Below are 27076 nucleotides of genomic sequence, written 5' to 3' on the forward strand. Positions count from 1 at the left end.
ACACTGTTCTAACCAAGCAGGACCAATTACTCAGCCTAAAAATGCTTTGAAAATAATTCGACAATTCATTAATAATTCACTGCCACGCCTTCTTAACATTCACAAAGTATATATTATGATTGGCATGCACATGAGTTTCCAGAGACTTCACAACCGTCACCCTGTTCAATCGATCTCTTCTGAATAAAATTACAATGGAACCAACAGCATAAATTGGATAGCCAGCATTCACTGAAATTCTTTTTGTAATACGCATTTAAAAAAAATCGTACTATAATTTTGTGAATACTGTTTTTCATTTTTTGTAAACCTTTGTAAGTTGAACCTTTTTTACTAAATCTAGTTTTAGAGTTTTAGTCATTTTAGAATCATTTAAAAAATCCTGAAAAATTAAATTTTCATACACTATAGGCTATAATTCTTAAGTTTGACTCAAGTTTGACAATATATTCGAAAAAATAGGGTTCGGACATTCCGAAATTTCGGAGCTTACATTTTTAGCAACTTACATTCTATCAAAGAAATATAGGTAGTTGTATCAATTTTCTGCCCAATATAAATGATGAATAGTAAAATAGTCATCTGGGCAGTGAGAAAAATTGATTGCAAGTTAGCGAAAACTTTTAAGGTTCTCGTAGATTTTAGATTTTGCTCTAGAGAGTATCGATTTGAAAGTGATGACGTTAATCGTTTCGATCGGAGCTTCTGAAAAAAAATTATTCTTTTTTTTTTAATATTTAAAAATAATTTTCAAGCTCACCTCGTTCTTCCGAAACATGTACTCGAATAATATTCTTCCAAAAATTTGAGTTGCAACTCCCAACGAGTGAATAACTTCAGTACTGCCAAAGACTCCAATTTTAAAAGAAATACAATAATCCATAAAAGGATCCGTGAATGAAAAAGTGGAGAATGAAACAGCTGTCGAGAAAAATCCTATTGAGAGCTGAAAGTCGATGATTTTTATATTTATTTCCTAGAGAACTTTTATCATACCTGCAATATCGCCATAAGTATACCTAATGTGCATCCGGAATGCTCATAACTTTTTGATCTAACTGTGGCAATGTATCTTTCAATGACAAAAGGCACTGTTGTTGCGCTAACTAATCGAATTCCAAATAAATACTGCGATCGGAACACAAAACATCGAATTGTGCTAGCAGCCATATCACAATAGTCAAATACTGCATAGTTATAGAGATCCAAGCCATGGAGAATTATTCTGAAATAAATAACTTCTTCGTTCGATTCGGTTTTGTTCTCAAGTGTAAATTTGAATTTAATTAAATTTTTCTATCAAAGTTTACAAATCTGTAACCAAAAAATTCCTTCGGCGTACCTACTAAAAAAATGAATGAAAAATCCGAACAGATGAACTTGAAATATAATAGTCACATTTATATGAAATAGCCTTGCATTTCTCGACTTCCACAACCAATAACTTGCTACAACAACTACCGGCAACGCAATTAAAGAACACAACAGTTCAAATATTAATGTCAGTTGGACCAAAAGTGATGTAGATATGATCTCCATCATTTGGCAATGCACTTGATAGGAAACCATCTGAAATCATGTTCATTGCCTAATCGGTGTCAGAACTAACTATATACATAGAAAATAAAATCAACCGCCAAGTTTAGAAACGTTATTCTAATTGAAAAATAACAATAACTTAGAAATAATTGTGTTTTGAGCCATAGGTGGTCACAAAAAACAACACCAAAGGTGATCTAAACAACATTGGTGTGAGCGGGTATTATTCGGTAAGTAGCACCTTTTACGTATTTGATGAAAAATGTTTAGCTTCTAAAAATATCAAAGGAAATAAGTTCCGGATCAAAAATCATTACTTTTTCGTTGCAAATTGATTTTTTTCTGAAATAGTGAGAGTGTATGTTATCGATTTTGCTGAGTTCTCAGTATTTAAAAAAGAAAAATTTTGGATTGAATTTTAAACGGAAAATAAAAATAATTATCATAATTTTTGTCTAAACCTGGGACTAAACACAATAGAAGTTTCAACGGGTTTTTGAGTAGTTTGAAAAGGACACTGCCGGCAGAGCAGTACTTAAGTGGTGGGGGCAAGATATGTAGATGGCAATTACTAAAACTTCTCATAGTTGTCAAAATCGAATTTGTTGCAGTTGAAGTTTGAAATAGGATTACGGGTGCTTCATTTGCACCGGGAATGACCAGATTTTCTTTTCACCTTTTTTAAGTTTCAGCATTACATGAGGCTTAAATTTCCGAAAAGCTCAATATTTTCTTGAACGTCAAAATTTTGACAAACTTTATGAAAGTCTATAATAGATTTAGAGTGTTCATAAACGATGTTTGAACATAATTATTAGTCTATTGAGACTAAATTCCTACTAGCGCTACTTCACATTTAAGAATCTCGAAAAAAAAAATTGAAATAAAATTTCAATTTCCAAGACTGCCAAGGTTGCCATTATATATCATGCCTCAAAGCCGAGAAAGCAGTTATTAGAACAAATTTTCAACTATCATTTTGAAAAAATGTGCCTCAACTTGGGTCTGCAATCTTCCCGTTTTCCTTGTGATTTGAGAGAAATTGAACGAATTGATGTGATAGGATTTTTTTTTGGAAATATTACCGTTTCTGATGTAGACTCGCAAGATGTCGGCCGCTCAATCTGTTTTCATAGTTATGATTTAAATCGATTAAAGACATTACACGTTTTTGCATTTGTTTTTTGCTTGTTTCGAAAAACACTTTGTTTTTGATGTAGCCGACCCAAAAATAGACCCGCGTTACAACCCCTACGTCAAATACAATTTCCGGAAACTGCAAGTAAAAGAGAAAATTATTCAGTCTGTGGTTTTCAAGAAACTTGTTCAGACATCACAAATTATCACTAGATTTTGAAAAATATTTAAAATAGATGTTTCAATCTTTCTCATGTGGGTAATAATATGCTTACTCTCTGTTCATTTTAAGAACACTTTGACATTCTTGATGTATTTTACAGAGATATATGTTTTAGACTTTTTAATTTTTTTTGGATGTCACATAACATGTTCAACCAAAGCTACTACTTTTTTAACTGACAGCTCTTTTTATTCGTTTTATTTTCTTTGTATGCTGTTTATTTTGAATGAAATACTATAAGGCTGCCACCAAAAAATGTTCACTCTACAACATTGTGACTAGTTTGAATTTTGGTTTTGAGTTTTCAAAACGCTTCCGTCCGAAAAAAAGCCAAATTATTCCTTTCAATAATCGTCCGCCTGTGTTATCTATTGATCGATTTTTTCAAAGTAGATTAACGTAGCGGAAATAGGGTGGGCGCTAACATTTCCGACCGGCAACATTTGATATTGTTACATCTAACAATATTCTGATAATGAACATGATTTCAGATTAAAAATAGACTATATTCCCCTTTAGCTTTCACGTCCATTCATTTTTAAATATTACGATTTACCACTACAACAACAAAAATAAAGATAAAAGGTTTAAAAAGCGATTCCAGATGTCTTCCTATCAAGAGCATTGCCGAATGATGGAGACCATATCTACATCACTTTCGGTTCAATTGACATTAATATTTCAATTTTTGTGTTCTCTAATTGCATTACCTGTGGTAGTTATAGCAAGTCATTGGCTGTGGAAGTCGAGAAATGCAAGACTGTTTCATATTAATGTGATTATTATATTTCAAGTACATCTTTTTGGATTTTTCATTCATTTTTTTAGTAGGTAAGATGCCGAATAGTGGAGTTGGGCCAAGACGTCAAAACCTATCCCATTGCTCAGATTACACATTTCTCTCAAAACCGGACATTTTGAGCCTGTAACTTGTAAAAAAGCAAAAAAGCCAGAGCCTTGCAAAAAAAGCTTGAAAGGAATAATTTCACAAAACATTAAGTTCTCTCAGAATAATTCTCCATGGCTTGGATCTATATAACTATTCAGTTTACGACTACTGTAATATGCCTGCAAGCACAGTGAGATGTTTTGTGTTCCGAACTCAATATGTACTGGGGATTCGGTTAGTTAGCGCGACTACAGTTCCAGTTATCATTGAAAGATACATCGCCACGATTCGATCACCAAGTTATGAGCACTCTGGATGCACATTGGGTCTACTCATGGCCATATTGCAAGTATGAGAAACGTTTTCGAGAAAACTGCTATAAAATATCTTATACTTTCAGCTTACGATCGGATTTTTCTCGACCGCTTTTACATTCTCCAGTTTTTCATTTGCGGACCCTTTGATGGATTATTGCATTGCTTTTAAAATTGGAATATTTGGCAGCACGGATGTTATTAATTTGACGGGCGTCGCAATTCAAATTTTTGGAAGAATACTGTTTGAGCTCATGTTTCGAAAGAATGAGGTAAAGAAAAAAGAAGAATAATTTGTTCAAATTTAATTTTTTTTTCAGGAACTCCGATCAAAACTACTAACTTCATCACTGTCAAATCGATACTCTTTAGAGCAAAACGTGAAATCTATGGAAACTTTGAAAGTGTTTGCTAATTTACAATCTATTTTCCTTACTGCACAGATGACTATATTTCTTTTCATTCTTTATTTAGGGCTGGCAATTGAAAAAACTACCTACATTTCTTTGATTGAATGTAAGTTTCCGATAAGCTAGCCGTACAAGAACAAAATAATCAGTGGCTTCTCAGTTTTGATGTATATGCATTACAATAAATTTTTCAGTGAATGCTGGCTATCCAATATATGCTGTTGTTTCCATTGTCATTTTATTCAGAAGAGATCGATTGAACAGGGTGAAGCTTGAAAAGTCTTTGGAAGCTCACATGTATGCGGATCAAAATATTTATTTTGTGAATTTCAAGAAGGCCTGGCAATGAGCAAAGAATCCTTGAATTGCTTAAACTCATTCTTAACATTCATATCGGGCTCAACTTTTTTTTGGCAACTCGAATGTATACAGTCTAATAAAGTGAACACTATTAAAGAATGTTATACGCTTAAATGTACATAATTCGCATACCACAACACAGTGGCCCACGTAACCCATAATTTTAACCGAAAATTTTGGAAAATCCTAAATAGTTTGATTTTTATTGAGACAAACTTCTACTGACATTTTATTTTTAAAAATTTGAAAGAAAAGGTTGAAAAATAAATTTTCAAGACTGCAAAGGTTGCAATTATGTATTATCAGTCCTGACTGGAAACCAGTTGTTAGAGAATTTTAACAATTATTTTTGAAGAAATGTGCCTCAACCGAGGTGTGCAATTCATTTGTTCTCTCACTTTTGAATACATGTCTGAATTTTTCAAAAGGAGAGCGTATTAGAAGTTTATGATTTTTATAAAGATTTTTATATTTTTCAAAATGTTTAACTATTATTATTTGCCACATTTGGTGATGTAGAAACATGAGAACTTACATAAAAATAAAAATAACCTTTATAGTGGCAGATGTAAAAATGAAAAATTCCAAAGGGTAAGAACTAAATTCGAGTTTTCTGTTCTGGCCAACTTGATCTCACCCCTCTCCCTGCTCCTATTTTACATTCTTCTCGTTATTATCACCCGCTAAAAAGAGCTAAATCCTTACACGTTTGTGTTTTAGACTTTTTTCAACAAGTCCTAGAAAGGTGCTAATCACCAAATATGCTTACGTTGTGTTGTGTAGATTACATTTTTGTTTCTAGTAACCACCTGAAAAAACAATTACTTCTAACATGAAAAAATGCCGTGATAGTTCATTAGTTCAACCACACTTCAATTATTGTTCACTGCATTTCCTCACGCAGTTAGCCAGGGGCAGTAGTGGGAATTAAATTTTTTGCAGAATTTGTCTAAAATCTGAGATTTTGCCACGTTTTCTCTTTTGGGACACAGTTTTTTTTCAAAGTATAAGCATTTCATGCATATTTTTTCGGACTTTTTATTTATTTTTTTTTTTTTATTATTTGCAAAATTTGGTTCTGTTTTTTTGAAACATTAACCTACCATAAAAAAAAACGTTTTGGTAATTTTTTTAGGATATATATATCATAAGCAAGATACCCACAAATTTTAAATTTCCACTTTTTAATTCTACGATATACCACAACAACAAAATTTTTAAAAAATTTTAAGAAGCGATTGCTAATTGTTCCAGATGTCTTCCTATCGAGAGCATTGCCAAATGATGGAAACCATATCTACATCACTTTTCATCCAAATGACATTAATATTTCAATTTTTGTGTTCTCTAATTGCATTACCTGTGGTAGTTGTAGCAAGTTATTGGTTGTGGAAGTCGAGAAATGGGAAGTTATTTCATATTAATGTGATTATTATATTTCAAGTTCATCTGTTCGGATTTTTTGTTCATTTTTTTAGTAGGTAAGATGCGGAAAAGTAGAGGATTGCCAATTGGAGAATTTTCGTTAAACCCTTTTTAGTATAAAATAATTTTGATTAACTTCTTGTAAAAACGGTTATAACAAATTAATGTTCAAGGCAACTATTTATTTCAGAATAATTCTTCATGGCCTGGATCTTTATAACTATGCAGTATTTGACTACTGTAATATGCCTGCAAGCACAATTCGATGTTTCATACTCCGCACTCAATACGTATTTGGAATGCGGTTAATAAGCGCGACTACAATACCTTTTATTATTGAAAGATACGTCGCCACTGTTAAATCACCAAGTTATGAGCACTCTGGATGCACATTTGGTATACTTATGGCGATATTGCAAGTACGAGAAAAGTTTTTGAGAAAACTGCTATGAAATATTATCAACTTTCAGCTTTCAATTGTGCTCTTTTCAACTGTCTTTTCATTTTCCAGTTTTTCATTTGCGGATCCTTTTATGGATTACTGTATTTCTTTCAAAATTGGAAAGTTTGGCAGCACTGAAGTTATTCATTCATTGGGCGTTGCAACTCAAATTTTTGGAAGAATACTGTTTGAGTATATATTTCAAAAGAATGAAGTGAGTCGTGTGCAAAAAAGTGTCAATAAAATTGTTTTCATATTCAGTCAACTTCAAATTGTTTCAGAAACTCCGCTCGAAACGGTTAACCTCAACGCTTTCAAATCGATACTCTTTGCAGCAAAATATGAAATCAATGGAAACTTTGAAGGTGTTTGCAAACTTACAATCAATTTTTCTTACTGCACAAATGACCATTTTTCTATTCATCCTTTATGTAGGACTATCAATTGAAAAACCTACATACATTTCATTAGTCGAATGTAAGTCTGAAATATGCTGTGCAAAATTGCTCTGGGAATGACAGTGATGACACGACTGTCAAAAATCGTTTTTTACTTTTAAAATTTTTTTTTCAATTTTTGATACTGAAATCTGCAACAATCTTTTAAATCAAAAATTAAAACGTATTACAATACAATTTTCAGTGAATGCTTCCTATCCAATATATGCTGTGGTTTCTATTGTAATTCTGTTCAAAAGAGATCGATCGAGCAGGGTGAAGCTCGAGAAGTCTCTGGAAACTCATGTGCAAGCGGATCAGAGTATTTACTTTGAGAATTTTAAAAAGGCGTGGCAGTGAATTGATAATGAATAGTCATGAATCTTAACATAAATCTGTTGGTATTCTGCAGCTACAACTGAAAATTTGTAAACAAAAGCTCTTGAAAAAATCCAAGTAACTTAAGAATCTTTCAAGATGTTCAAATTTTATTAATATAATCAATTTATAAATTCAAGATTCAAATCACAATTGGCGGCAATTTTTTCTGAATATTGCTGAAGTCGCAGTTCATTATGATGTTGCTGATTCCAACGAAATGCTGAAAAAAAAGAATCTCTCTAGAATATATTTTTGGGGTTCCAATTATTGTAGCAGATGGAATTCTCGTTCTCAAGTTTTTCGGAGCACTCAGCAAAATCTTTGGAATCATAGACAACTGCTTCACAATAGTTTTTAATCATTTTGACATTTTTCTTGTCGGACTGGGTTTCCAGGCCACATTGTATGGTCTCCAGGCAAGAGGTGAGAGAGGTGCAAGACTTTTCAAACTCATTAACTTCGGTCTTATCAGTCATGTCAAGCTCATACATTTTTTCGACGTAGTCCGCCAGTCGCTGGAAAAAGAGTAATAAACGTTAATTTTTTGCTAGCACTATTTAATTTTTATTTAATTTTTATTTAATATTAATTTTTGCTACCACTATTTTATTTTTATTTTATTTTTATTTAATATAATTTTTTGCTTCCATATTATTCAAGTTTCTTTAAACTACTTGAAACATCAAAAAGTCATATTATTATTTTTAAGAAAATTTTTTTTTTTAATTCAATAACTAAAACAAGTTCAGATCTACTATTTTCTGGTTCAAAGTGCACTAATTTGTCGAAAGGCCCGTGTCCACAAATGACGCAGGTTTTGTTTAAAAGTTCATGAATAAATTTGAATATTTTCCTTGTAAAGGTAAAACAAACCAAAAAACAATTAATCGCATGAATTCCATCAGCCGTTGTGCAATTGGAGTCTTTCACTTTTCTAGTAGCCGGACACACACATGCTCCTTCTGCCAAACTCGGAAGCACTGTACTGATGGTGATGAATAGAAGGAACAATTTCATTTTCTGAAAAAAAAACCGAATTTCGTAAAGAGAAATAATTTTTAGATTTTTCGGAAAATCGAAAAATCGAAAATTTCGTTATATTTTTTTTAGATTTTCCGATTACCTCTAAAAAACGGGATGTAGAAAATTCAAGTGCGAAAAAAAACAGCGCACAGTAAAATCAAAGGACGTCTGTTCGATGTGGTCTCTTGTTGCATAAAAGGGTCAACTCCTTGCTGGCCGTCTCTTTTTGCTCCAGATGATCTTATCTTAACCGTGGAGAGAAGGAGATTTAGGGGGTTACAGGAAAGGAACAATAACTATGGTGGGAAGAAACTAGAGAGTACATAGCATTGAGGTTCTTTACAAAAGGGTCAACCCGCTTCAAAAAGTGGGCCGGTGCACTTTTTGTTTTTCTGTAACTGTACAGAAAAGTTGACTCTTCAAAAATATGCTATGGCTCCACTCCAGTACGTTAAAATAATCCTACTCGTATTTCGAAATCATTTTCTATATTAGTCATTCGATTACATTATACATTTTGATTTTTACTCTTCCCAAGTTCATTTTCTTCCCAATATGACGTTAAAATAATAATCCTAGGGAAGATGACATAATGAAAACACTAAGTCACCTGCAATTTTTCATGTAATAGATTACTTATTGAAAGGAACGCCTTTAATGCAAAAACTCCTTTTTCTTTTGTTTTTGTTCGTCATTAAGCTAAGAAAACACATTCTCGTCAAAACTTCCTGATCTTCTGTGACATAATAACCACTGTCTGATATTTTTTTGCTGTTTTGCCCAGCAACCAACTTCACCTCAGGACCATGATCTACATTAGCTGGTACCACCAAAATTTGCCACGTATTTTTGGAATATTCAGCTTTATCATAAACCCAATTTTCATCTACTTGGCTATGACTAAATCTAGATCTCAAATGGGCAAGTACAAGTATTTGTTGATAATCTTTGCAATCTTTGATATTTTGTACTCGATTTCTGAAATCTTAACGCCGATTGTAAGTTAAAATTATTTAGATATGCATTTTTTAGAGAAATAATTCAAATTTTAAATGTTCCAGGGTATAACTGGAAACAAGCATGGGTTTGTGGTTTTTCTAACAGAAGGTCCTTTTTTTGAGCATCCAGAAATTGGTCAACATGTAATGTCAAATCGGTGTGGCTTCATATCACTAAGCTATGCTCTCCTGATAATTCATTTTGTCTACAGATATATGGCTCTGTTTCAGTAAGTTAAGCGCTCGAAGTAGTTTGGCACTTTTCATATTTCAAAATTAAAAGTTCTGCTCGTTTTTCAAATCTGTTTAATTTAATTTTTTAATCCCAAGTACTATTCCAGCGCCGACAAGCTGCCCATATTCTTCCAACCTCTTGGAATAATCATTTCCATAATTTTTCTCCTAATGCACGCGGCTTCTTGGTCAGTAGTGAGTTTGAAACACGCAGGAAGCAACATCATAAAGATATATTTAGATCTGCCAACAATGTCTCGCCGGAAACGAAGAGGTCCGTGAAATCATATCAATAGACTTCTTGGAAAATTTTGGCGCTAATTCAAAATCGTTGCCTATGCTAGCTGCCATCTATTATGTAAGTTTATTCGTAATTTTTAAAGTTTTTCTTTGAAAAATCTCCCAGGACGCCAGTGATTATATTCGTTTTCGTAGCTGGCTGGGAATATTTCTGCTCACAGCATTCTCCTTTTACGCAATGTCAGTCTACATTATTTTGGGATTCAAGGTACTAGACTTTGCTTTTTTGGGGGATGACTAAACATTTTCAGATAATGAGGAAAATCACGTTAATGCAATCGACAAACAAGCTCAGCAAAAACAGCATCCGTCTACAAAAACAACTGTTTCAGACATTAATTATCCAGGTCAGAATTGAAATTCGTCATTTTAATCAAAAATCATCGAGCTACGTTTTCTGATTTCAGACGTGTATCCCAATCATTGGTAGTTTCCTGCCTACCGTGATCTCTTGGTACGCGCCAATTTTCGGGGTCAACATGGAATGGTGGAATATGAATGTGGCCACAGTTGCAATGGCGGCATTTCCGTTTATCGACCCACTTGCGGTGATCTACCTAATTCCGAGCTACCGCAACGCAATTTTGAGGAAAAGAGGGAATATAGTAGATGACAGTTCTCATGTCAAAACCAGGCAATCTTCGAGGATGCAGTCATATGCTTTTAGTTCTTAAATTGATTGTTCCAAATAAAAACTTTACAAATTTGAAAATTGTTTTGAAATTTTTAGCTTCGATTGTTCATACACCATAAATTTTTTGTTGTTTTTTTAGAAATTTTCAATAAAAGCACTTTTTTTTCGAACGAATCTGAATTATTGACGTTTCAAAAGAAATTGTTGAAATTGGACTTGCGATCCCTGTTTTTTAAAGGTTTGTCAACGTCAAGTATGTAAATAATATGGGTAAACTTTTTACAGTAGAAATTGTTTTGCTAGAGCCCCAAGTTGTTGAGTTGTGCTCATTGAAAATTTATTAAAAAATCACTAAAAATCGAGAAGCGAAGAAAAATTCAAAAATGAATATTTAAACGTTTAATAAATTTTTAAAAGCTGCTGTAAAGCTGAAAAAAATAAAGCAATCAAGAGCAAAATATAAATTTATTTTTTAATGAAGTTTAATCAAAAAAAAATTGCCTAATCAAATTTGCATTCCCGTGCAAGTGAGTGACGTCATTTTCACATTTTTTGGCTAATTTGTTCGGTTTTTCATAGATTAAAAATTAAAAAACACCGTTTGTCAATTTTTCAAATTTTTTTCCGTGAAAAAAACTTGTCAACCAAAAAGAAATTGGCCTACAAATTGGCGGTTTATTATTTACCAGCCGCTGACCGCGCCTCCGGCGCGGCCAACGACTGGTGACTATCACAATAATTTTTTGAAAATGTCTCAACAGTAAAATAATTTGAAACTTAAAACGCTAAATGTATGTATATCATAGTTTACAATTGAGTGACATTCATATCAAGAAATTGAAGCTGAAACACAATTCGAAATAAATTATCAAGCTTTCAAAAAATTCCACATGTTTATAAGTAGAAAACGCCTACACTCGCAATATTAACCCCACAAACTCCCAAACCAATACCTCTTCTGTAGACAAAAACTCAATTTTTCTTCAATTACAGTAACCCTACCGTATACTTACAGTACTCCTACAGTACCACTACAGTACCTTGGCATTATCCCTCACCAACTTCCAACCCAATACCTCTTCTGTAGACAAAAACTCAATTTTTCCTAAACTACAGTAACCCTACCGTATACCTACAGTACTCCTACAGTACCACTACAGTACCTTGGCATTATCCCTCACCAACTTCCAACCCAATACCTCTTCTGTAGACAAAAACTCAATTTTTCCTAAACTACAGTAACCCTACCGTATACCTACAGTACTCCTACAGTACCACTACAGTACCTTGACATTATCCATCACCAACTTCCAACCCAGTACCTCTTCTGTAGACAAAAACTCAATTTTTCCTAAACTACAGTAACCCTACCGTATACCTACAGTACTCCTACAGTACCACTACAGTACCTTGGCATTATCCCTCATCAACTTCCAACCCAATACCTCTTCTGTAGACAAAAACTCAATTTTTCCTAAACTACAGTAACCCTACCGTATACCTACAGTACTCCTACAGTACCACTACAGTACCTTGACATTATCCATCACCAACTTCCAACCCAATACCTCTTCTGTAGACAAAAACTCAATTTTTCCTAAACTACAGTAACCCTACCGTATACCTACAGTACTCCTACAGTACCACTACAGTACCTTGGCATTATCCCTCACCAACTTCCAACCCAGTACCTCTTCTGTAGACAAAAACTCAATTTTTCCTAAACTACAGTAACCCTACCGTATACCTACAGTACTCCTACAGTACCACTACAGTACCTTGACATTATCCATCACCAACTTCCAACCCAGTACCTCTTCTGTAGACAAAAACTCAATTTTTCCTAAACTACAGTAACCCTACCGTATACCTACAGTACTCCTACAGTACCACTACAGTACCTTGGCATTATCCCTCATCAACTTCCAACCCAATACCTCTTCTGTAGACAAAAACTCAATTTTTCCTAAACTACAGTAACCCTACCGTATACCTACAGTACTCCTACAGTACCACTACAGTACCTTGACATTATCCATCACCAACTTCCAACCCAATACCTCTTCTGTAGACAAAAACTCAATTTTTCCTAAACTACAGTAACCCTACCGTATACCTACAGTACTCCTACAGTACCACTACAGTACCTTGACATTATCCATCACCAACTTCCAACCCAATACCTCTTCTGTAGACAAAAACTCAATTTTTCCTAAACTACAGTAACCCTACCGTATACCTACAGTACTCCTACAGTACCACTACAGTACCTTGGCATTATCCCTCATCAACTTCCAACCCAATACCTCTTCTGTAGACAAAAACTCAATTTTTCCTAAACTACAGTAACCCTACCGTATACCTACAGTACTCCTACAGTACCACTACAGTACCTTGACATTATCCATCACCAACTTCCAACCCAATACCTCTTCTGTAGACAAAAACTCAATTTTTCCTAAACTACAGTAACCCTACCGTATACCTACAGTACTCCTACAGTACCACTACAGTACCTTGACATTATCCATCACCAACTTCCAACCCAATACCTCTTCTGTAGACAAAAACTCAATTTTTCCTAAACTACAGTAACCCTACCGTATACCTACAGTACTCCTACAGTACCACTACAGTACCTTGACATTATCCCTCACCAACTTCCAACTCAATACCTCTTCTGTAGACAAAAACTCAATTTTTCCTAAACTACAGTAACCCTACCGTATACCTACAGTACTCCTACAGTACCACTACAGTACCTTGACATTATCCATCACCAACTTCCAACCCAGTACCTCTTCTGTAGACAAAAACTCAATTTTTCTTCAATTACAGTAACCCTACCGTATACTTACAGTACTCCTACAGTACCACTACAGTACCTTGGCATTATCCCTCACCAACTTCCAACCCAATACCTCTTCTGTAGACAAAAACTCAATTTTTCCTAAACTACAGTAACCCTACCGTATACCTACAGTACTCCTACAGTACCACTACAGTACCTTGACATTATCCATCACCAACTTCCAACCCAATACCTCTTCTGTAGACAAAAACTCAATTTTTCCTAAACTACAGTAACCCTACCGTATACCTACAGTACTCCTACAGTACCACTACAGTACCTTGGCATTATCCCTCACCAACCTCCAACCCAATACCTCTTCTGTAGACAAAAACTCAATTTTTCCTAAACTACAGTAACCCTACCGTATACCTACAGTACTCCTACAGTACCACTACAGTACCTTGACATTATCCATCACCAACTTCCAACCCAATACCTCTTCTGTAGACAAAAACTCAATTTTTCCTAAACTACAGTAACCCTACCGTATACCTACAGTACTCCTACAGTACCACTACAGTACCTTGACATTATCCATCACCAACTTCCAACCCAATACCTCTTCTGTAGACAAAAACTCAATTTTTCCTAAACTACAGTAACCCTACCGTATACCTACAGTACTCCTACAGTACCACTACAGTACCTTGACATTATCCATCACCAACTTCCAACCCAATACCTCTTCTGTAGACAAAAACTCAATTTTTCCTAAACTACAGTAACCCTACCGTATACCTACAGTACTCCTACAGTACCACTACAGTACCTTGACATTATCCATCACCAACTTCCAACCCAGTACCTCTTCTGTAGACAAAAACTCAATTTTTCCTAAACTACAGTAACCCTACCGTATACCTACAGTACTCCTACAGTACCACTACAGTACCTTGGCATTATCCCTCATCAACTTCCAACCCAATACCTCTTCTGTAGACAAAAACTCAATTTTTCCTAAACTACAGTAACCCTACCGTATACCTACAGTACTCCTACAGTACCACTACAGTACCTTGACATTATCCATCACCAACTTCCAACCCAATACCTCTTCTGTAGACAAAAACTCAATTTTTCCTAAACTACAGTAACCCTACCGTATACCTACAGTACTCCTACAGTACCACTACAGTACCTTGGCATTATCCCTCACCAACTTCCAACCCAATACCTCTTCTGTAGACAAAAACTCAATTTTTCCTAAACTACAGTAACCCTACCGTATACCTACAGTACTCCTACAGTACCACTACAGTACCTTGACATTATCCATCACCAACTTCCAACCCAATACCTCTTCTGTAGACAAAAACTCAATTTTTCCTAAACTACAGTAACCCTACCGTATACCTACAGTACTCCTACAGTACCACTACAGTACCTTGACATTATCCCTCACCAACTTCCAACCCAATACCTCTTCTGTAGACAAAAACTCAATTTTTCCTAAACTACAGTAACCCTACCGTATACCTACAGTACTCCTACAGTACCACTACAGTACCTTGACATTATCCATCACCAACTTCCAACCCAGTACCTCTTCTGTAGACAAAAACTCAATTTTTCTTCAATTACAGTAACCCTACCGTATACTTACAGTACTCCTACAGTACCACTACAGTACCTTGGCATTATCCCTCACCAACTTCCAACCCAATACCTCTTCTGTAGACAAAAACTCAATTTTTCCTAAACTACAGTAACCCTACCGTATACCTACAGTACTCCTACAGTACCACTACAGTACCTTGGCATTATCCCTCACCAACTTCCAACCCAATACCTCTTCTGTAGACAAAAACTCAATTTTTCCTAAACTACAGTAACCCTACCGTATACCTACAGTACTCCTACAGTACCACTACAGTACCTTGACATTATCCATCACCAACTTCCAACCCAGTACCTCTTCTGTAGACAAAAACTCAATTTTTCCTAAACTACAGTAACCCTACCGTATACCTACAGTACTCCTACAGTACCACTACAGTACCTTGACATTATCCATCACCAACTTCCAACCCAATACCTCTTCTGTAGACACTCAATTTTTCCTAAACTACAGTAACCCTACCGTATACCTACAGTACTCCTACAGTACCACTACAGTACCTTGACATTATCCATCACCAACTTCCAACCCAATATCTCTTCTGTAGACAAAAACTCAATTTTTCCTAAACTACAGTAACCCTACCGTATACCTACAGTACTCCTACAGTACCACTACAGTACCTTGACATTATCCATCACCAACTTCCAACCCAATACCTCTTCTGTAGACAAAAACTCAATTTTTCCTAAACTACAGTAACCCTACCGTATACCTACAGTACTCCTACAGTACCACTACAGTACCTTGACATTATCCATCACCAACTTCCAACCCAGTACCTCTTCTGTAGACACTCAATTTTTCCTAAACTACAGTAACCCTACCGTATACCTACAGTACTCCTACAGTACCACTACAGTACCTTGACATTATCCATAACCAACTTCCAACCCAATACCTCTTCTGTAGACAAAAACTCAATTTTTCCTAAACTACAGTAACCCTACCGTATACCTACAGTACTCCTACAGTACCACTACAGTACCTTGACATTATCCATCACCAACTTCCAACTCAATACCTCTTCTGTAGACAAAAACTCAATTTTTCCTAAACTACAGTAACCCTACCGTATACCTACAGTACTCCTACAGTACCACTACAGTACCTTGGCATTATCCCTCACCAACCTCCAACCCAATACCTCTTCTGTAGACAAAAACTCAATTTTTCCTAAACTACAGTAACCCTACCGTATACCTACAGTACTCCTACAGTACCACTACAGTACCTTGACATTATCCATCACCAACTTCCAACCCAGTACCTCTTCTGTAGACACTCAATTTTTCCTAAACTACAGTAACCCTACCGTATACCTACAGTACTCCTACAGTACCACTACAGTACCTTGACATTATCCATCACCAACTTCCAACTCAATACCTCTTCTGTAGACAAAAACTCAATTTTTCCTAAACTACAGTAACCCTACCGTATACCTACAGTACTCCTACAGTACCACTACAGTACCTTGACATTATCCATCACCAACTTCCAACCCAATACCACTTCTGTAGACAAAAACTCAATTTTTCCTAAACTACAGTAACCCTACCGTATACCTACAGTACTCCTACAGTACCACTACAGTACCTTGACATTATCCATCACCAACTTCCAACCCAGTACCTCTTCTGTAGACAAAAACTCAATTTTTCCTAAACTACAGTAACCCTACCGTATACCTACAGTACTCCTACAGTACCACTACAGTACCTTGACATTATCCATCACCAACTTCCAACCCAATACCTCTTCTGTAGACACTCAATTTTTCCTAAACTACAGTAACCCTACCGTATACCTACAGTACTCCTACAGTACCACTACAGTACCTTGACATTATCCATCACCAACTTCCAACCCAATATCTCTTCTGTAGACAAAAACTCAATTTTTCCTAAACTACAGTAACCCTACCGTATACCTACAGTACTCCTACAGTACCACTACAGTACCTTGACATTATCCATCACCAACTTCCAACCCAATACCTCTTCTGTAGACAAAAACTCAATTTTTCCTAAACTACAGTAACCCTACCGTATACCTACAGTACTCCTACAGTACCACTACAGTACCTTGGCATTATCCCTCATCAACTTCCAACCCAATACCTCTTCTGTAGACAAAAACTCAATTTTTCCTAAACTACAGTAACCCTACCGTATACCTACAGTACTCCTACAGTACCACTACAGTACCTTGACATTATCCATCACCAACTTCCAACCCAATACCTCTTCTGTAGACAAAAACTCAATTTTTCCTAAACTACAGTAACCCTACCGTATACCTACAGTACTCCTACAGTACCACTACAGTACCTTGGCATTATCCCTCATCAACTTCCAACCCAATACCTCTTCTGTAGACAAAAACTCAATTTTTCCTAAACTACAGTAACCCTACCGTATACCTACAGTACTCCTACAGTACCACTACAGTACCTTGACATTATCCATCACCAACTTCCAACCCAATACCTCTTCTGTAGACAAAAACTCAATTTTTCCTAAACTACAGTAACCCTACCGTATACCTACAGTACTCCTACAGTACCACTACAGTACCTTGACATTATCCATCACCAACTTCCAACCCAGTACCTCTTCTGTAGACAAAAACTCAATTTTTCCTAAACTACAGTAACCCTACCGTATACCTACAGTACTCCTACAGTACCACTACAGTACCTTGGCATTATCCCTCATCAACTTCCAACCCAATACCTCTTCTGTAGACAAAAACTCAATTTTTCCTAAACTACAGTAACCCTACCGTATACCTACAGTACTCCTACAGTACCACTACAGTACCTTGACATTATCCATCACCAACTTCCAACCCAATACCTCTTCTGTAGACAAAAACTCAATTTTTCCTAAACTACAGTAACCCTACCGTATACCTACAGTACTCCTACAGTACCACTACAGTACCTTGACATTATCCATCACCAACTTCCAACCCAATACCTCTTCCAACTACAGACTACAGAGTTCAAAGACCAAAGATCAAAGATCAAACTACATAGGGACAGAAGGACACGCGCTTTATATATAGTAAATGATTTGTATGTTTTTTCTTTGGAAAAGTGTCTGAAAATTTACAAACATGTATTAAATTTAGAACAAAAAATCCAGAAAAATCATGATTTTAGCCAGAAAACGCGAAAATATAAAAAATGACGTCACTCATTTGCGTGGGAATTTAAATTCAGTTTGGCCACATTTTGATATAGGCAAAATTCAAAAAAAATGTTAAAAACTTTTTAACAGTTTATTCGGTCATGACGGTCGTTTTTCTGCCATTTAAAGTGAATTTCAATCGAACACAAGTGTCTTGACTGACAATATTCATGAAATAATCTTCTAATATACCGTAAATGTTTTCAACAAAAAAATCATCAATTAAAATAATATTTATTAGGTATGTACATTCCGAAAGCTCGACAAGAGGAACAGGCAGTATTCAAAAAACAACACTCTAATAAGATTACAAAAACATTGTTTTTAGTTATTAAATTTGTGATATTAAAATTATTTGCAAAAACTTTTCTTTTAAAAAAACTGAGAAAGAATGCCGGGAACTTGAGATCAATGGGATGATGATGGTGAGAAAGAAGAGGTAAAAGCTCATGAGAAAAAACTAATTTTAACGACTACAAGTATTGTGGAAAGTTGGTCCTGAAGAGGTAGATGTGCGGGGATCACAAATATTAAATATGCATTTCTTGAGCACTACAGCTTGTCAGGAATGCCTCCGTAAAGATGGTTGTGTCGGAGACTTGTGTTGTAGAATTGTGAGGATGACATGTCAGATTTAGCGTAAAGTATGTCTGCCGGTTGGTATTTGGGTAAAGATCGGGAGGAACCTAAAATTATTAAATTAATAAAACTTGTTTAAACTCAAGCTAGATTCAACTTACCCAAACAGCAAATAGCATTTTTCCACGACGATAGAGTTTTGGTGCTGCACACCCAAAATCCGGACGTCCATCCCAAAATGCACATACAGCAAGTTTTGATAAGGGAGATGATCAGTGAGGAGTCGCCTGAAAATTTAAAATTTATGAAGAATAATAGGGGGGGGGGGGGGGGTTCAAATTTCAGAAAAAAAATTTGGCGAGAAATTTAAAATTTTTGAAAAAAAATTATTGACACTAATTTAACATTTTTTGAGGAAAAAAATTTGGCGGAAATTCAAATTTTCTGAGAAACTTTTTGACAGTAAATTTAAATTTTTTTCTGAGAAAAATTTTAGCTGGAAGTTCGAATTTTTGAAAAGGAAATGTGGAAAGAAATTCACAATTTTTGAGGCAAAATTTTGCGGAAAAATTAAACTTTTTGAATAATTTTTATCATGAAATTCTAAATTTCAGAGAATATTTTTGGCGGTAAATTCAATTTTTTCGAAATAAAATATTGGCGGTAAAATCAAATTTTTAAAAAAATGTTTGCGGAAAATTTGAATTTTTGAGAAAAAATGTTTGGTGGAATTAAACAAATTTTTGGGAAAATTTTTAGAAAACTCGTTTTTTAATTTTCTAAAAACAATTTTAGCGAGCAACTGAAATTTTTTAATGTGAAAAAAATGTTTACTGGGAAATTTAGATCAAAAATTGTTATAGTTTAAAAAAAAACTCACCGATAGTTTGCTTTGGCGAGCATGAGCACAACTGCGATTGCTCCCATAATGATCGATGATTCTGCTCGTAGAATAGAACACAGATAATCAATAACGATGGAATTGTGTAGAGCAATGAGAAAATCCCGATTTTGCTCATCAACTGCGTGATTTTATGGGCACTCTCCAGTGAAGGATGTTGCTTTTGTACTTCGTTTCTGATACTCCACAAATTGCAGAATCCGATTACCAAGAACAAAACTCCAACGATGAAATATACGAGCAATGGGAAAAGCACAAAGATTCGTTGGAATTGTAGATCAGTATTTCCCACGTAGCAGATTCCAGTTATCGGATCACCATCGATCGCATTAAAAACTATTACCAATACAGTTTGAATAGCGGGAAGGCACCATCCGACCACGTGGAAATGGAATGAGAACGAGGAAATCGCTTCGGGGGACCACTTTGAAGCGGCCGACAGCACCCAGGTTAGCGAAAGGATCACCCACCAAACCGAGGCAGCCATTCCGAAGAAATAGGTGAGCAGGAAAACGACGAAGCACAAGGATCCAGAGTTATCATCAGCCCCCTTAATCCTCATCGAGTCGCATGCGATCTCCTCGTGGCCCACGAAATATCGAATCATGAATCCGACGGCAACCATGAGCTGACAGAATGCCAACATGAAGATCGGACGTTCGGGGTATTGGAATCGATCGGTCTCGATAAGGAATGTGAGGAATGTGAAGGAGGCTAGCACGCAGCATGTGATGCTCCAGAACGCCATCCAGTTGCTCACCAGGCTATGACTCTCGGCCAACGCTGGGGAATGGCATGAGTAGGCGCAATTTGTTACATTTCCAACTTTGGACTTTTCAGATGCCACAAACTGGAACGGTTGGTTACAAGTGCACTGACACTCGCTGGGACCGGCTATTACTTCATTGTCGATCTTGGAAATTCCGACTTCTGGGCCATCTGGACTATAGTTATGATTTTGATTTTGATTCTGGTTCTGATTCTTATGATGATGCCCCTTGTGCTGCTTCTTTGGTGTATCTGGTGGAGCTGCACAGATGTTCCCAGTCGACATCTGATCCGACATCTTTGGCAGCGCCTCGCAAGACAGTGTCTCGGGCCATCTGAATCCGTACTTGGCCATTATTGGACTGCACTTGCTGCGTGCCTCCACACAAAGTTCCATGCACGGGAGAATTGGTTTGTCGTAGTTTTCCTGGCAGATCGGGGTGTACATTGTGCAGAGGAAGAATTTGAGATGTTGGAAACAACCGACCTGGAAATATAAATTTTTTTTTGATTTTTGGAAGAAGGTAAGTTTTTCAAATTTACTTTTTTCTTGATTTTTGCGAAAAAAATTGTGAATTTGTCGTAATTTAGAGCCTAATTCAATTTTGCGTTTTTGCAAATTTTGAGCGCGAAATTTAAATTTGGATTTTATTTAATTTAGCTCAAAATTTAAATCTAATTTTTTTTCAACAACTTTGGCACTAAATTAAGGTTCACATTTTTTTAGTATATAACAAATTTAAATTTATAATCTTGTTTAAATTTTAGCGCCAAATTAAAATTTTAATTTTTAAATTTTTGGCGGAAATTTCAAATTCAGATTTTTTTAAATTTTTGGTGTGATATAAAAATTTCAATTTTATTTAAAATTTAGGGTTGAGTTTTTTCAAAAATTTGGCGCAAAACTCATTCTGAAAAATTTAAATTTTCAGCGCGAAATTCATATTCGGATTTTTTTTTCGAAAATTTTAGCGCCAAGTTAATTTTTTTTTCAATTTAGCGCAAATTCTAAATTTGGTGTCTTTCGAATTTTTAGCGCGAAATTCAAAATTTCTCAATTTGTGGTGCAATATTCAATTTTTGTTTTTTTCATTATTGCAAAAAATATTTCCTCATAGAAAATTGTTTAAAAAACTCACCTCCACCAGCGGATAAAATTGATGAACTTCCAATCCGGCTTCTTCCTGTTTTTCATGTCCATAACTATTCGGGAACGATGTCATATTGTAGCCAATACCTTTGCATAGAGGAATTGTGATTTGCTCACATTTTTGACGTTTTCCAAAAAGAGCCCCACAGGAGCCAAGCAATAGGAACAGCACGCTGATCCGGAGTAGCATATCTAGAAATAAAATGTTAATTTTGAAGTTAAAGATATTAGAAAAGGTATAAAGAAAAAGGAAAGAACAAAAAGAAAAACAAAAAAAAAGATAAATGAAATTTGAGATTTAAGTAGCTGAAGGTGGAGGAGAATAAGAAGACAGGAAAAGTACAAAGGATGCGCTTCCTCCTGAGGAGGGAGGATCGGTGTCAAGTTACGGGAGTTCTTAGAGAAAATGATCCGTTAAAACACAAAAAAATCAATATCCACGTAGCAAAACTGTGATCGCTTATCACTATTTACCGAGTACTACTACTATCATGACACAATACACACAAGAGCTTTGACCTAACATCCAGTGATCAGCTATCGGATCGGTATCAAAAATATAAGAGAGAGAGAGATACCCAAAGAGCACTTTTTCATCATACAGAGCATCAAAAGCATCAAAAAACCAGTAAGGGGAAACGATTTTTTTGCGGGAAATAGTGGAGGATATGTGGAGAGAGTGTTTGCAGGCACTCGAAAAATATATCCAACCAAGATATATCGGAAAGGTCTTTATCAAATTAGATATGTTTTTAGCTAAATTCTCTATATTTAGATCTGGGATGAAATCTGAAAAAAGAATATACAAATTTATGAAAATGAGAAATAAATAAGGCTCAGGATACGAGAATTTTGTTACGTGCTGGGGTATGTAACCTAGTTGTGCAAGCATAGGGGTCTCAAACGGAACACGAATGGAATTCAAGGGGTGTCAGGTTGCATAAGAAGAGCCTAGAAAGAGGAGATATGTTTTGACTCTACCACCTCCAACCAACAACTACTGAAGTTATGTACATATATATGAATGAGCTGGGGGAGATGGAAAGGGGGAGGAGAGAAGAGTGTGCAAATAGGGGAGGGCAAAGTGGTGGCTGGCAAGGAGTTGGAAAATTTTGGAAGGTGCTAAAAGGAGGAGGTGACCCCCACTGTGAGCAACAACAGGTGGAATGGAGGATGGGTTAGAGATGTGGATAGGGCTGAAATTATTATAGGTGGAGTAGCGCCAGTAGGGAAAGTGTTAAAACTACTGACTTGGTGCCAAAATAGCCGAATATTAAGATAAAACGTTTCAAAAACTTTTTGAAAATTTTTTATTTACTGGCAAAAAATGACAATTACTCAATAGGCAAAAACTCATAATTTTGGAAATCGATCAAAATAAATTTTTTGCCCTACATTTTCATACTTTAATTTTGTTTTATTTGTTTGTATTAAAACATTGTAGGGGTCGGAACATGCGACCGGAAATTATTTTTTTAAAAAAATTTTAAAGAGTATTGGCATGTGTTTTTAAAATGACCAAAAATTACAGTAAAAGCTTTTAAAAAATTTTTTTGGAATTTCTTAATGCACTGAAATAATTGGAACAAATTGCATATTTTTCTTCAATTTTTATATTTTAATTGTTTTTTTTATTAATTGTGGAAATTTCCCAAAAGGTACACATTTTTTAAAAATTTGGCAATTTACGAAAACTGACTGGAATCTTTCAAAAATCTATATTTTTTGTAGTGTTTTTACTGATGTTTGGTCATGTTAGACAACCTTCAAATAATTTTAATTTTAAAATCGCAAATCCTGAAAACTACTAGAAAAAAAGTTCCGACTCTACGAAAAGTTGATTAAAAATTAAAAATGTACTGATAAATTATACAAAAATTTAGAATTTTTCCGATACAAAAACAAGTTTTCGAAAGTATAATTTGTTTTTGAAATTAAAGAAAATTCTTTTTTTAAAACTATTTTTAAAAAAGTTAAAAATGTGAATAAATTCAGAAAAATATTCAAAAAATGGTACAAAATGTTGAAAACAAATATATCCAAACGTCACCGACCTTCTAAAAAAAAGGAGCAAAGTTCCAGGAAAACTAAAAAATTTAGAAACTTTGCAATCATTGCAATTATTATTACAAGGAGTTTATAATACCGGAACAAAACATAGAATTTCAGTTCAAAATTATGCACATCTACTAAATTATAAGTATGTACCAAACTAGCATATATGCCAAAAATCAATGCCAAATTTGGCAGGTGCGCTAAATTTCCAGACAGGTGTATGCGAAATTGGCAGGTGTCTATAACTAGGTGCTACTTGGATTTTCAGAAGGTTTGCAGCATGAGCTGGGAACATTTTTAATTTCTAGAATAGAAGGATAGTTTTTGAAAATCTGAACATTTTTGGTAGCAATTTCGAAACTGGAAATTTAAAAATCAAACATATTTTGAAATTCGAATTTCGCAGTTTCAAATCTACCAACTTATTTTCCAAAATAGGATTATAACAGTGACTGGATTGACCTTGCGTTCTCATTTCTCACACACAGAAATTTCGGAACAATGCGTTAGTCCGCATGGTTGGAGACTTATTGACTAACGGAAGAGAGTACTGTAATGACGTGGCATTGTAGTGGTCCGTATTTGTCAACGGAAGGAGGTAAGAACGTGTCTAATGACACCTAGAGTGCAAAAGTATGGGAATAAGAGGGTTGAAAGAGGGAAAATGTTTATAAATGGGAGCAAGTTGGGATACATTTTGGGAGCAAGAAGTATAAACTAACTTCTTATTGGACACAGATGTCGAGAAAAGAACTTGCAAAAATTTTAACCTTGGCAATTTTTAATTTGAGAGAATTGAAGTTTTGTAGTAGAGTTTCTGAAATTTCAGATGAAATTTTGTTCATGAAACACAATCTGAAGGTCAAAAAAACCTCTAAAAATCAAAAAATTGACCCAAAGTTGATTGAAGAGAAATTCAAAAATTTAGATTAGAAATAATGTATAATATAATTTTCATATATTTGCAATTCCAAAATAGAGCTTTTGTATAATATTTGCGAAAATATCTTTCAGATTCCAACTACATACTTCAAGCACTCACAAAAATCTGTAAAAATTCAAAATTCTTTTAAAATTGGAAAAACCTCACATGTAATAACTTTTTGGAAGTCTAAAAAAATTCATTTTAATTATTTTAGAAATATTTTTTCCAAAATAAAATTTCAATATCAAAACCCGAAAATCTCATTAACGAAAAAAATTAAACACAACAACGAAAACCCTTCTAAATCCTCTATTTTTTCGAGTCTACCAAATAATGTAATCTCGAGAACAAATACAATGATATCTTGGGTAAGTTGCATAACACTACGAGCAGCTGGTACCATGCACCTCTGCGAACAGACGGGATGGAACAATAGGTGAACATGAACATAGACTACTGACGGGGGGAGAAGAACTTTGTCTACACACTAATTTGCATAAAATATGTTAGTACTTTAGTGGGGTTTTGCAAAGAAAGGGGGACAGCAATTATGTACTTTTCATCAAGATTTGTTTGGAAAGATTTTCTACCAATTTTCAAAAATTGTGACAAGTTTTCAAAAATCTAGAACAAAAATATAGCTCTCACCGCAATAGTTTTATAACTAGGAGCCAGGGGACCAAGATAAGCCACGCCCCAAAAATGGTCAAGTATTCTCAGAAATTTTATTTTTGGAAAACATTGCTTGTAGCCACTTTGTGGGCATGATCAGCAAATTTAAAAGTTTTAGAAATTGTTTGGTGTCAACCTAAAGATTAAGATTTACAATTACTAACATTTTGAATTAAATTTTTTTAATTTAGTTCCTAATTTTTAATTTACTTTCCACTTTTTATTTTCAATTAAAACGTTAAGTCTCAAACTTGAAAAAACATTTGCGTTAAAAATTTCTGGAATTTCTAAAATTCCAGAAAAGCTAAATTTTTACTTTCAGGAAAAAAGACTCAGACAATTTTTGTACAATAGAATAATAATACAAATGATTGAAAATACACAATTTTTATCTAAATTTCTTGTTCTAAATTTTTTTGTCCTGAATATTTTCCCTTATGCCAAACAAATATTTTGAAAAAGTAGTAAAATAGTAAAACTTTTTTTTTGCAAAAAGCGCAACAAGACGCTGAATGGGTACTATAGGTGAAAATTATGATGAATAGAAAAAGAAGACGGACGGAGCAAAAAGGAGAGGATGCCAGTGCGTTGAAGCATGAACGAAGAAGCACAAGAGACATGAAAAGCAACGTGAATTTTGAATTCTAGTAGAGATGTAGGGGGTAAGGGAATTTGGAATTCTAGAATAAGAAAATGTCGTCTAGAGGTCTCCAGCTGTGAGAGCACCAAGAGTGAGACATCTGACCTGTTGGGTGGCAGAAGAATGGGACTATTAAACGGTCCAATTACAGACAGATGACCAGGTGAAAGTGGGGGTAGAGGAGCGTGGGAATCGGAATTTGAGCCGGAAAAAAGCGAAAATAAAATCCTAGAAACAATTGTGAAAGAAAACCTGTTCCAAATTGTAAGAATTTTGCCCAAATTCTTTTTAACAGCTAACAGCTGTAAGATAATTAAGCGAGCGTTTGGAGCTTCGAAATAAAACAATTTTTTTGAATTTTCAGAACACTTGGAAACTATAAAGTTTATGAGCTAGTTTTTCAGATTTTTGAAAAAAAATCAGCATTTTTTCTGAATTCCTCCGAAGTTTTTTTAAATGGTTTTTTGCGTTAAATTATAGTAAAAAATTTTCTAATTTTATAATAATTTTTCCAAAAATTTTGAGAAAAAAATTTAAAAATCGCTAGAAAAATTTGAGATTTTTAAAAAAAAAAAAAAAATAGCCAATAAATGGGCGGCTCTTGGTGAAATCATCGGAGTAATTTGGTAGTTTTAGAATAAGATAACATTTCAAAATTTGAAAAAAAAAATTTACGAGAAAAAATCAGAAATGTGCTGAAAAAATCATAAATTTTTAAAAGTGGGTGTGCTATTTTTGCTAAATTTTAAAAAATTCATATAAAGTTTCGAAAATATTTGTAAATTTTTCTTCAGAATAATTTTTTCAATAAGCTTTTATTTAAACCTAGTAGACATTTTCACCATCCAAATACCCCAATTAAAGCTTTCAAACTTCCACCCCTACATCCCTTAATTATGACGTACCAAATAATTATGCTCCAACTTCCCCAAATCCACGTAATAAACGTGCTGTTAGTTGCGTAAGGATGC

The 27076-nt window shown here is 34.7% G+C and overlaps 6 protein-coding genes and 1 non-coding gene across 12 annotated transcripts; 3 read left to right on the forward strand and 4 right to left on the reverse strand.

The window, feature by feature from the left end:
• Positions 1–76: 76 nt before the first annotated feature.
• On the reverse strand, positions 77–1569 carry srab-21 (Serpentine Receptor, class AB (Class A-like); the record flags this gene model as incomplete). Its single annotated transcript, NM_071558.2, has 5 exons — positions 77–231; positions 510–705; positions 761–946; positions 997–1225; positions 1343–1569. 5 exons carry the CDS (start codon positions 1567–1569, stop codon positions 77–79), a joined length of 993 nt encoding a protein of 330 aa, NP_503959.2.
• A 1934-nt stretch (positions 1570–3503) lies between these two features.
• Positions 3504–4861, forward strand: srab-22 (Serpentine Receptor, class AB (Class A-like); the record flags this gene model as incomplete). Its single annotated transcript, NM_071559.2, has 5 exons — positions 3504–3730; positions 3909–4137; positions 4189–4374; positions 4423–4618; positions 4707–4861. 5 exons carry the CDS (start codon positions 3504–3506, stop codon positions 4859–4861), a joined length of 993 nt encoding a protein of 330 aa, NP_503960.2.
• Positions 4862–6124: 1263 nt separating this feature from the next.
• srab-20 (Serpentine Receptor, class AB (Class A-like)) lies at positions 6125–7561 on the forward strand. Its single transcript, NM_071560.3, has 5 exons — positions 6125–6353; positions 6488–6716; positions 6768–6953; positions 7021–7216; positions 7382–7561. The coding sequence occupies exons 1-5, from the start codon at positions 6127–6129 to the stop codon at positions 7534–7536; spliced, it is 993 nt and encodes a 330-aa protein (NP_503961.2). The 5' UTR covers positions 6125–6126; the 3' UTR covers positions 7537–7561.
• Positions 7562–7637: 76 nt separating this feature from the next.
• Positions 7638–8763, reverse strand: T20D4.19. Of its 3 annotated transcripts, NM_001373014.2 has the most exons (4): positions 8681–8736; positions 8431–8577; positions 8047–8072; positions 7651–7777 (listed from the first exon to the last, which is right to left on the reverse strand). In NM_001373014.2, exons 2-4 carry the CDS (start codon positions 8572–8574, stop codon positions 7750–7752), a joined length of 198 nt encoding a protein of 65 aa, NP_001360573.1. In that variant the 5' UTR covers positions 8575–8577; positions 8681–8736; the 3' UTR covers positions 7651–7749. The 3 variants fall into 3 exon arrangements, with proteins under 3 accessions (NP_503962.1, NP_001360574.1, NP_001360573.1); NM_071561.3 differs by having other exon boundaries at positions 7638–8072; positions 8681–8756; NM_001373013.2 differs by lacking the exon at positions 8047–8072 and having other exon boundaries at positions 7647–7777; positions 8681–8763.
• Positions 8764–9067: 304 nt separating this feature from the next.
• On the forward strand, positions 9068–10879 carry srj-9 (Serpentine Receptor, class J; the record flags this gene model as incomplete). Of its 4 annotated transcripts, none has more annotated exons than NM_071562.2 (7): positions 9068–9578; positions 9642–9808; positions 9920–10007; positions 10054–10170; positions 10219–10320; positions 10364–10459; positions 10520–10879. In NM_071562.2, the coding sequence occupies 7 exons, from the start codon at positions 9387–9389 to the stop codon at positions 10784–10786; spliced, it is 1029 nt and encodes a 342-aa protein (NP_503963.1). The 4 variants fall into 4 exon arrangements, with proteins under 4 accessions (NP_503963.1, NP_001309651.1, NP_001309653.1 ...); NM_001322515.1 differs by having other exon boundaries at positions 9387–9578; positions 10248–10320; positions 10520–10542; NM_001322516.1 differs by lacking the exon at positions 9068–9578 and having other exon boundaries at positions 9726–9808; positions 10520–10786.
• A 7752-nt stretch (positions 10880–18631) lies between these two features.
• cfz-2 (Frizzled-2) lies at positions 18632–22005 on the reverse strand. Its single transcript, NM_071564.8, has 4 exons — positions 21803–22005; positions 19875–21150; positions 19156–19281; positions 18632–19101 (listed from the first exon to the last, which is right to left on the reverse strand). Exons 1-4 carry the CDS (start codon positions 22001–22003, stop codon positions 18968–18970), a joined length of 1737 nt encoding a protein of 578 aa, NP_503965.2. The 5' UTR covers positions 22004–22005; the 3' UTR covers positions 18632–18967.
• Positions 22006–25869: 3864 nt separating this feature from the next.
• Positions 25870–25890, reverse strand: 21ur-15093. The gene has a single exon (NR_068664.1).
• Between the last annotated feature and the right edge of the window lie 1186 nt (positions 25891–27076).

Source organism: Caenorhabditis elegans, chromosome V (genome assembly GCF_000002985.6).
Source record: "Caenorhabditis elegans chromosome V".
In the NCBI taxonomy this organism is placed as follows: domain Eukaryota; kingdom Metazoa; phylum Nematoda; class Chromadorea; order Rhabditida; family Rhabditidae; genus Caenorhabditis; species Caenorhabditis elegans.

Coding starts and splice junctions, on each gene's coding strand:
- T20D4.19 (NM_071561.3), bottom strand. CDS start 8,574: ATGAAATTGTTCCTTCTATTCATCACCATCAGTACAGTGCTTCCGAGT. Junction 8,073..8,430: donor ATGCGATTAATTGTTTTTTG/GTTTGTTTTACC, acceptor CTCTTTTTCCAG/CGACTGGCGGACTACGTCGA.
- srab-20 (NM_071560.3), top strand. CDS start 6,127: ATGTCTTCCTATCGAGAGCATTGCCAAATGATGGAAACCATATCTACA. Junction 6,354..6,487: donor TTTGTTCATTTTTTTAGTAG/GTAAGATGCGGA, acceptor TATTTATTTCAG/AATAATTCTTCATGGCCTGG. Junction 7,217..7,381: donor ATACATTTCATTAGTCGAAT/GTAAGTCTGAAA, acceptor TACAATTTTCAG/TGAATGCTTCCTATCCAATA.
- cfz-2 (NM_071564.8), bottom strand. CDS start 22,003: ATGCTACTCCGGATCAGCGTGCTGTTCCTATTGCTTGGCTCCTGTGGG. Junction 21,151..21,802: donor AATTTTATCCGCTGGTGGAG/GTGAGTTTTTTA, acceptor TTATATTTCCAG/GTCGGTTGTTTCCAACATCT. Junction 19,102..19,155: donor AAATGCTATTTGCTGTTTGG/GTAAGTTGAATC, acceptor TAATAATTTTAG/GTTCCTCCCGATCTTTACCC.